This window comes from Leishmania infantum, chromosome 26 (genome assembly GCF_000002875.2).
Source record: "Leishmania infantum JPCM5 genome chromosome 26".
Lineage (NCBI taxonomy): Eukaryota > Euglenozoa > Kinetoplastea > Trypanosomatida > Trypanosomatidae > Leishmania > Leishmania infantum.
In genome coordinates, this window is record NC_009410.2 from 622,201 (window position 1) to 631,991 (window position 9,791).

Sequence of the window (9,791 nt, forward strand, 5' to 3'; positions counted from 1 at the left end):
ACACCGTGTGCGTGTGGAAGCAAGACCCAAGCTATGCGCATCAACCAAAGAATCCGCCCCTTCTTTTCGCTGGCTTGCGCGTTCGCTGCCTCTGCCGTGTTCTCCTTTTCGTGTTCGGCTCCCTCGACACAATCAGGCGCGAGAGGGAGAAGAAGTTGAACGAAATGGGATGCGAGGAGGGCTCTGCTGAGTGGTAGGCCACTGCAGTCTCTCCCCCTCACGTGGTCTTTCAGGCATCTTGCATCTGCCGGGGAACATTACCTTCATCTCCCCCAAAGTCCGTTTTGACGGGCTTCCGCGTGTCCCTCACTGAACTCTTCTGCCCCTTTTCAAGTACTTCTTTAGTTGCTGTGAGCATCACTTGTAAATCTCGCCTTGAAACAGCTGCGATTGTATCCGCCAGGTGCACACACACACACACACACGCTTAGTTTGCGCCGCGCCACACCTGAGCGGAGAGGGGAGAGCAATAAAAATCCGTTGCCTTAGCACAATAAAGAAGAGAGCATCACCTTGCGGGACATTGTGGCGGCACCGGCACACAAACATATATATATATATATACATACGTATACACGCCTTCATAAAGCATCGGGTGCCTGACGGTTCCCCTTGTGCTCACTCACACCGAAACTCATCCTACACCGTGATTGCAGTGCCGCTTGTACTCCACTGCACCGCACGGGGTGACGCGGCGTTTTTAGCAGTCGTCATTGCCTTCTTGTACGCCGCTGCTCAGCTGCCCTGCTCTGATGGCGTCAGAGAAAGCGGTTGAGTCGGCGAAGGGGTTTTGCGGGCCGGCGATGTATGCCGCCAGTGCCATGCATGCCCGCATTACCCTCGCCGACGTTCCACCCAGCGCTGACGGACTTCGGCTCCTAGCCTCGAATGGGAACTGGTCGGAAGTACTGGCGCTGGCTGAGCGGCTCGCAACAGAGGTAGCAGCCAAGGCCCGCCGTCACCCGTTCAAGTATGCTTCGGTGCCTTGGAGTACGTCTCCACCGGAATCCACGCTGCGAGTGAGTCCTGAGCACCCCCAGGAGGAGCCTTTGACCACGCAGTCGCCCCCCGAGACAGATGTGACCGCCGCAGCCAGCTCAGCGTCGAGGTTCTCCACAGACGCTGCGGTGCGCAGTGCACGACTTCCCTACGTGCTGGTGCAGGTGACCGCTAATCTGAAGATGCGACGCATCGCGGCTGCCAAGAAAGTCGTCGATGCCCTAGGGGACATTGAGGGGGAGGGGTTTCGCCACCCCGTCACGCGCGAGAGCTTCGCCCCATTCTCGCTGCGGGTGGTGGCAGCCTTGCTCCCGCTCTACGTCGGGGCGCCGATGGAGGCGCAGAAGAAGCTGTATGCGCTGCTGGAGGAGTGCCTCCGACACGAGCGTCAGTGCGGCGTGGCCAACAGTCAAGCGCGCATCTCCGCTGCTGTCGGCGCTGACGCAGTGGAGCACTCAGCGGCCTCTGCGGCTCTGCAACGCACCTGGACACGACGGGTGTTGCGTGTGCAGCGTGCCCTGCTGCATGTGCACATTCACATGAACCAGCAGTCTTTGGCGCACAGTCTGGCGGAACAGGTGCTGCGCACCGAGGAGATTTGGCACCACAAGTTCCATGACCTTTCCGATGAGCTCCATCAGCTTCGCCACGCCCTTCACCTGCAGCAGCTCTTTTGCCTTGCCCTCCACATCGGCGATGCTTCGCGTGCACATGCGACGCACGCTGCAATCCAGAAGATCGCCGCTGCCAACGGTGCAGACAGCAGCACAGAAGCGACGCCGTCGAATGTGGTGTCCAACGCGAACCTCTGCAAACTAGTCGTGCTTTCCTGTGATGCGTTCATGGCGGTGTTCAGGGGCGAGTTCAGAGAGGCGGTTCGGCTCTTCCGCGACGTGATTGACGCGGCTGCCGACATGAAGCAGGCCTTGCGTGCCGCTGCGGATGGTTCCGGCACGGATGTGCATTCTTCTCCGGTTTCTGACGGCTGCATCAGCGAGGACGCGCTACGCCGTTGGGTGCTTCAGGACATTTGTGCGAACGCGCAGGTGTCCCACGCAACGTGCCAGGCGTACTGCAGCGACGCCGACCCTACCAAGCTCATGTCTAGCCTGTGCACGACGCTGGAGGGGTACGCCAAGGCGGAGCCGCACGTGCTTTGTAACTCCGACGCGTTTGTGGAGAGCCTCGTGCGGTTCTACACCCTCTCTGGTGATCGCAAGGCCAATCTGAACCGGCTGGCGGATTTGTTGGAGGTGTTTCGCTGTGATCGCATGTCTCTGCCGAACCTCGAGGCACTTGTGTAGGAGATGATGCGTAAGCGCTCGAGGACTGCACAGGCTTTTAGCCAAGTGCCCCATTGGCGCAACACGCGCTGGCTGCTTCTTTACCAGGGCGCGAGGCCGCGATGGTGAGCGTCGTCTCTCTCTCTCTCAGCGTCTGCGAGACGTGGGTCGAGAGTGCTTCCTTTCTGCTACCGTTTATTTTCTGTCGGTCGAGAGGCTTCTTCAATACGCCACTGATTATCGTAGTGCTGCCGTGCGGTGTGCGAGTATGTGCGTGAGGTGTCTTTGACCCCCCTCTCGCATCTCTTCTTTCTTCACCTTCCCCCGCTGATCAGCGCTCACGGCATCGCTGTGGCTTCAAGCTCATGTCTCTCTCGCGGTGCCGACTCTGCGCACGATTTGCTCTACGCTGCACACATGCTCACAAACGCTGTCATTGATGACTGCTGAAAGGGCTGACAGGACCGCGGTAACGCCCAGGACACGGCCACTGTGACTCGCTGCACGGTGCAAAGGACGCACCATGCTCTATCCCCTTCACTTCGCGTGAAAGCTTGCTCTCCGTGCCAGCCGTGCTCCGCCAACATCCTGAACAGTGGCATCAAGAGACAAACACGTGCAGCTATTCTCTTGTTGCTCGTCTCATCTCCTGCCTTCTTCCACCAGCGGCTCTATCCGCTGTCTCGTCCTGTACGGTCTGCATCCAGCATCAATGCTCCGCCCTTCACAGCCACTGCGCCGTTCCATTGATGGGTGGCGGCGGGAGAGCAACAGCAGTCAGAGCTCCAAGGTTTCGATGACATCACGACGGTTAAGTTGCCGCTCCCATGAGGCTTCGGCCTTGTTCTCGACAGCCTCGGCTGCACGTTGTGCGAATACGGCGCCGCCAGGGCCGGCCGCACTCCCGGACGCGGAGGTGACGTCTGCCGTGTCTCTGCCCTCGTTGCGCTCCTGCACCGCCGAAGCGTACAAGGTAAGTGACTTGCGTAGCGTGCACCGACCGCAGCAGCTGACACCCCCCTTTCTTGCGACTGCGGCTGATTTCGTTGATAGTGGTGCTGCTGCTGTGACCGACAAGGTAGAAAGCTATGCAGATGGCCGCACCAAGGAACCGTCCTCACCACGGAAAATTTCAACGCCGCACCACGCATGTCTGCAAGTTTTTTTCGATGGCACCAACAGGCAACCGTGCATGCCCAAGTCTGCTCAGCGACTCTTCACGTCGGCTGAGGTGTCTACGCTGCGTAGCGAGGCCCAGCAAACCTACACGCGTAGGAAGAGAACAGAGGAGCAGAAGGAGCTCATCGCTGCAGAGGCGGAGGCGCGCTCACTGCTGGCCGAAGCCGCCTTGGACCAAATCGCAGCGGTGCGGGAGCTTCAGGAGGAGGAGCGTGAATCGCGAATGCGGGCGGTGTCGGCAGCAGCGCTTCCGGTGCAGTATCTTGAGCAGCGAATTCGCCGCCGTATTGACGAGGAGTACGCGCAGCAAGATGCGCAGCTTCGCCAGGAGGGCCGCGATGCGTGGCGGCTGCGAGTGGAGCTTGAAACAGCGGCTTCGGTGGACGCCAGCACGCGTGAGGTGGAGCGTCGAGCTGCTACTCATCGATTTCGCGCGGCGCTCACCTTCATCATAGTGCAGGAGATGGAGCTGCGAAAGCTTGTCGAGGCCGAGTCAGCGAAGTTCTGGGAGACGTTTGTGCAGGAAGAGGCAGAGGGCAAGGCCGATGCTGAGAACCGCGCACTGGTACGATTCCTCAACACCCCTGAGCAGCTTGCCCTCGCGGCGGCGCGCGAGAAGCGAGAGAGGAGACGGGCGCTTCGCACAGCGAAGCTACTGAGGCTCTTTCAAGAGCAGCAAGAAGGTTTTGTGAAAGGGTGCCGGCATGGAACAGGCGGAGTGTCGCTGTTCGTGGGCGACGCACCCAAGAAGGTCTGCGGGCGTTGCCGTGTCAAGTGGGATGAAGGCCTTGGCTACTATGTGTCCATAGATCGCACAGTGAAGATTCACCCACCTCCGCCACCGATTACCGCGGCAGCAGAAGCAGATGTCAAGACGGCGTCGCATGCTGCGAAGCGAGCCTCAGCAGAGGCCGCCAAGAGCGGCTGCCTGTTGCCGCCACTGAAGAAGATGCTGAAATAGTCACCCGTTCCTCGGCGCTTACAGGAAGAGGGGTGATCGCGTCTGCTTGTCTGTGTGTATGTGTGTGAGCTTCGTTGCGCGCGCCTGTTGTGGTTTTCTCTTCGAGCGTCGACGGCGACAGCGCGCGTGTTGCTCTCTCTCCCGCCGCCGTCTTCTCTTCCCTTGTGGGACTTGTTTTTCTTGTGGCTCCATCCTCTCGCCCCACTTCTTTGCGATTTCGTTGACTCTCTTCCCTCTGCAGCGTTGTCGCACTCTCTCCCCTTTCGCTAACATGTACATCTCACCACTTCTCAGTCGTTGCACGTTTATGCGCGCGTGACTGGACGTATTCTCTCGTTCTCCTGTTCTTATGGAGCCCGACGCGCCCTCGTCATCAGCTGCCGCTGGACCCTCCCTAGAACAGCCGGTGGATATCCTGCATCATACCAGTCGCATACCACTGCGAAGCAGCAGCTATCCATCATCGATGCTTGCCAACTGCCGTGCATGACGACAGCCGACACCAAAAGAGAGCATGACAGTGGTGGCAGTCATAATTTCAGTGAAGAGGACTGTTCGAGGGTCTCCTTCAGTGCCTTGTGGCGGTCTTTCCCCGCCTCTCCTGCTCTTATCTGTCCTCCGCACAAGAATGGCGGCCTCGACTTGCGTCGCGTGCCCTCTCGTGTTGCTGGTGATCAAGCGGACTCGCTGCCGTTGCCTTTCCTCACCCGCTTTTCTCTCTTCCCTTCACTGCCGCCTCTCCGCCCCACCCCCCCTCCCGGTCGCTTCAGATACCCTGCAGTGATCTTTACGAGCACGGCAAGCGCTCTCCTCTCCCTGCACCACCACCATCATCATCAAACAAGGAAAAGACCACAGTCCCACTACACGCTGCACTACACGCAACTCAGCTGTATCTCACTTCACACCTTGCCTCTGCTGCTCGCTACGCCCCCGACCCACTTACCAACTTACTCGAGCAGCACAAGAACGCAGGAACAATGAATCAGTACCACGAAATCATCGAGGCAGACAAGGCCTACCTGGAAGAGGTGGGCATGCGCAACATCCTGCAGCAGTTTGTGGCCGACGCCATGGAGAGCCGACCCGGCAACGTCTATGTGTACATGATTACGTGGGCCACGAAGATACAGGCATCGTCGATTTCGCTGCTAAAGGGCATCGAGCACAGCAATGAGGAGGAGGATGCTACCGCAAAGACGCACCCTGATGCCAGCGACCACTCGGAGCACGACACCCGATTGGACGGAAGCTCACCGTCGTGGGCTCATTCGTCGAAGCGCACCAGTTCCGTAGAGTAGAGGGCTTCCTCGCCTGCGGCAGCGGCCAAGTGAAAGGAGGCGGAGGGCGAGGAGGAGCTGTAGAAAGGGAGGTGAAGAAATGGGCGAGGCGATAGTGCCCTCACGTGTGCGTCTGTGTGCGCGTGCTTTGTTCTGGTCAGCTGCGGAGCTTGTTCAGTTACAAAACGAGTTGGATTCTTTCTCTGCGCCGTCTCTCTTGTGTCTCCTGCCGCCAGTTCATGCGATTCTGGAAGGCATGTCCACCATTCGCGGATGCCAGTCCAATCCTTGCGGCGGTGGCAACGGGATCAGGATGAGGGGGCGACTCGCTTCTCTCTTTCCCTTGCCGTTTTGCATGTGGTATCGTTGACCTCGTCAGTGCCCCTAAGACACGCTGTGCTTGAGCTGCAGGCCTGCGGCTGCTGCTGATCACGTGGAAGAGCGTCCTGTTTTCTCTCCTCGTACACGCTGGTTCAGGCTCGTGTGCGTGTGTGTGTATGGTTTCTTTCGGTTGCGCCTGTGATGATGCATAAGCACTCGGCTCCCTCTGTGGCACGCGTGCCTACACACGTACAAACTTTTGTTGGAACGCGAAACAACAAGTGAACTGCTTTCCCAGTGACACCGTTGTAAGGGGATGGAGGGGGGGGATAGTGCCGCTGAGCTGAGCACCTCGGCTCATCTCTTCGACATGGAGAGCACTCCGCAACCTCCGGCTTTAACGGTCAACCTCCTACCCCCCCCCCCCCCAAAAAAAAAAAAATGTTTTGGCGGCACTTCTGAGGGTGCTGTTGTGCTTGCTTCGTGCGCCTGCCCACCCACCTGCCCCAATCCCCCCTGCATGTGCTGGTCTCTTTCCTGCACTCTCATAACTCTGTCGCATCCTTGATTTCTAGAAGCGTTTCCGCCCTCTCCCTGGGCATTTCTTCTTCGCGTTTTTCCTGTGGGGACGTCTGGATCAGGGCGTACACACATGGACGCCTCGCTTGCACTGAAGGTTCCCATGCAATGTCCGCTTCTACTCTTCCCACTCGTGAGGGCCTCTGCGTTTCACCCCCCAGGGAGGCGGTGGGGACTCGAGGTCCTTTCGCGTCTACTCCAAAGGCGGCGGCGGCGGACTCGACATCAGCGGAAGGGGCTGGGGCGCCTTCCGAGTGCGACGCAGCAACGGCGGGGGTGTCTGAGGCCGGCGCGTTCGAGGTAAAAGTGAAGTCGACTGCCCATCATGAGCGCCGTCGACCGCGATGCTGCAGTGACGCCAGTGGCACTCTGCAGACCGCGAGGTCCAAGCGCAGCTCTTGCGCTCGCCAAGACAGCGTGACCGACACAGATGCGTCAGCGACTGCACCTGCCACCGGCATCGAGACGCAAGACATCACCAGTGGGGCTGCGGGTAGAGGGCCTTTGCACTCCGGCGCCGAGAGTACGACGACACCATCGTTTTTAGAGCACCACGTGCAGGATGCCCCGCAGCACAGCAGTTACAGGGATGCTGGGAACGCCTCTGTGCCGGCTTCGGCAGCCAACACACTCAACTCCATAGGATGCACGGAAGTGCCACCAACAACAGCCGTCACAATGTGGGTACCGACGCAGTTCACTACGGCTGCTGGACGCGCCATATGCTTGCGAGAGCGGCGACTCTTGACGGCAGCATCTCCCTACTGGAAGCTTCTCCGCTTTGACCCGGCGAGAGAGGCGATCGTGGCGCCGCCCGGCTCTTCCGCTGACGAGTGCGATCACGAGGATGAGGCCGTCCTTATTGATTCTGGGGAACTTTCTGACACAATGCCCGCAGCAAAACACGCTGCAGAACAGTTGCCCACTGACGCTGCTGCTGCTGCACTCCGCGGCGCTATTGGCGAGTCATGTTGCGAGGGCACAGTGAATGCCGCGTCACCGTTGACATCCACCTATGCTGGTTATGCGTGGGTGCATCGTTGTGTGCGGCGCCGACGCGCCGCGTCGTGTCCTGAGCGCGTTCTCGGCTCGTGGTCGTATCTCTCGGTGGGTAGGGACGCAGACTACTCGCTGCCACCCTTCTCGGGCTTCTGTGCCGCTGACGGCCGCCCTTTCTACTGCCACTATTCGCCTGCTTCTGCCGAGGGACAGGATTGCCAGCAGCGTCGATCTGGCAGAGTCGAGGGTGCTTGACAGGGTCCGATCCCACTGTGCTTTGCTTGAAATACGTGTTTCTCTGTGGCCGATTTCTTTCGGTGCGTGCAGAGGTGCGAATGGCGGCAGTCTACTGCGCGCCGTCACTCTTGTTTTTATTCCTTATCTATCTGCTGCTACTACCTGCCGCTTGCGTGCGTTGCTTGGATACAGCGATGCACTGCACGCCTCTCCACCCATACGCTCACTTTGTCTCTTAGACATGATGCTCGCGAAGCAATAACGAAAGCGTCATACTGAGCAAGGCAGGCCATCTTGATAGTGAACCACGCCCCTCCCTTCCCCTTCCTCCTCACCCTAGCTTGTGGTGAGTGCGTGGAAAGCGGGGGATGGATGCACGGTAGCGTGTGCGGTTTTGTTCAACGTCCTCCACCAAAGCCAAAGGAGCGTAGCTTCGCTGTCTTTGCCGGACGCCCCTGACGCGAGGGCGGTTCTGCCGGCCTTCCTCGTCCCCCTTCTCTCCACCGTTCCGTCTCTTGTTGTTATCCCGCTTGAACATCCCTTCAACACACCCCATCCCCTGGGATGGCGTGCTCACATCTTGCATGGATGGTCCTCTTCTTTTGGCCACAAAAGCTGATTGAGATCAACTCTGTGCACCTGGGCCTGGCACCCTCATTGCATACCCCCGTCCCTTGCACCTTTTCTTTGCTTGTGTCACTCTCGTTGCCCAGCGCCTCCGTCGGAGGAAGCGCACGCCGCGCCGATGGGGTCGACACCAAACGTGGTTTCGTCGCCAGAGGCTCACTCACACCCTTCCGACGCCCGCCATGTGCTTCAGGAGGCTCTCACGAACTTCGTGACGGACAGCATGTATGACAGACCGCAGGACATTCTAGAGTACATGGTGACGTGGGCCCGCAAGCAGTTGCTCCAGAAGCAGGGGAGAGGGGAGGCGGTGACAGCTCCGGATACAAAGGTGCCGCGCTTGTCCATCACCCCCACGGCTATAACTGCGGTGATGCAGGCAGCCGTCTTCTCGCAGACCGCTGACGAGGCGGATCCGGCGGCGGGGGCGGAGGCTGCGAACCGGCTACGCCACCTCGCGGAAAACCGCCAGAAACGCTACCGAGACATCGCGCAGGGCTGCCTTGATAACTACCTCATCTCGCTCGAAGACAGTGACGGGGACCTGCTTCACATCGACGCTCTTCGGCGTAAGATGGAAGGCACCCGCCAGCAGGCGATGAGCGCGAGGGGCGACACCGCTGCCATTGCAGCGCAGCTGAAGGCAATCGAAGAAAGCGAGGGAGCAGCAACGCAGAAGGCGCGCGAGCAGGCGGCGCTTCTCCACGAGTACGAGCAGCGATGGGTGCATGAGACGCTCGACAAGTGCCCTACTTGATTCGAACACATAGTGCTCTCACGACCCCCTTCTGCGCCACCATCGTGCTTCCCTTCCAAATCGAGACATATGCTGCGCCTCTCTCAACTTGGGCACTCCGAGAGAGGGCATCTCACCGTGTGGGGCTCTTGTCCTCCATTTATCTCGCTCTTAACCGCCGCGGAATGTAACGGCGCTTTCCCCCTCTCTCACACGCCTGCTGATCCTTGCCGCGTGTAGGTGTACACAGTTCCGCTCCCTCTGATGTAGTGCTTCTCCCTGCCCCCTTCTCGGTGCGGTACTCCCTATCGGCTAGCCGGTGCAACACGCACACACACGAAGAGTAAACGCGCGCGGCTTACATATGCGCTTCCGCCTTGCGGTCAACGGCCTGCCCTTGTCGCTTTGGGCGCGCTCCGAGCACCTCGTCTCGGTCCATCTCGTCATGCTTCCACGTGTGCCTCTCCGCGTGCGCGTGTGCGCGAGCCTCAGCCCCCTCTTTCTGGGTGACGCACATGCCTCTTCGCACGCATGTTTTTCTCTTCCTCAGAAGGCACACGCACGGAACGATGATCAAGCGCAAGTATGCG

General features: G+C 59.4%; 5 protein-coding genes across 5 annotated transcripts; all 5 read left to right on the forward strand.

The window, feature by feature from the left end:
* Positions 1 to 752: 752 nt before the first annotated feature.
* LINJ_26_1730 (conserved hypothetical protein) lies at positions 753 to 2,303 on the forward strand (the record flags this gene model as incomplete). Its single annotated transcript, XM_001470481.1, has 1 exon — positions 753 to 2,303. The coding sequence occupies one exon, from the start codon at positions 753 to 755 to the stop codon at positions 2,301 to 2,303; it is 1,551 nt and encodes a 516-aa protein (XP_001470518.1).
* Positions 2,304 to 2,994: 691 nt separating this feature from the next.
* LINJ_26_1740 (conserved hypothetical protein) lies at positions 2,995 to 4,422 on the forward strand (the record flags this gene model as incomplete). The annotated part of the gene is made up of 1 exon (XM_001470482.1): positions 2,995 to 4,422. The coding sequence occupies one exon, from the start codon at positions 2,995 to 2,997 to the stop codon at positions 4,420 to 4,422; it is 1,428 nt and encodes a 475-aa protein (XP_001470519.1).
* Positions 4,423 to 5,402: 980 nt separating this feature from the next.
* Positions 5,403 to 5,723, forward strand: LINJ_26_1750 (conserved hypothetical protein; the record flags this gene model as incomplete). The annotated part of the gene is made up of 1 exon (XM_001470483.1): positions 5,403 to 5,723. One exon carries the CDS (start codon positions 5,403 to 5,405, stop codon positions 5,721 to 5,723), a length of 321 nt encoding a protein of 106 aa, XP_001470520.1.
* A 987-nt stretch (positions 5,724 to 6,710) lies between these two features.
* Positions 6,711 to 7,856, forward strand: LINJ_26_1760 (conserved hypothetical protein; the record flags this gene model as incomplete). Its single annotated transcript, XM_001470484.1, has 1 exon — positions 6,711 to 7,856. The coding sequence occupies one exon, from the start codon at positions 6,711 to 6,713 to the stop codon at positions 7,854 to 7,856; it is 1,146 nt and encodes a 381-aa protein (XP_001470521.1).
* Positions 7,857 to 8,583: 727 nt separating this feature from the next.
* On the forward strand, positions 8,584 to 9,222 carry LINJ_26_1770 (hypothetical protein, unknown function; the record flags this gene model as incomplete). Its single annotated transcript, XM_001470485.1, has 1 exon — positions 8,584 to 9,222. One exon carries the CDS (start codon positions 8,584 to 8,586, stop codon positions 9,220 to 9,222), a length of 639 nt encoding a protein of 212 aa, XP_001470522.1.
* Between the last annotated feature and the right edge of the window lie 569 nt (positions 9,223 to 9,791).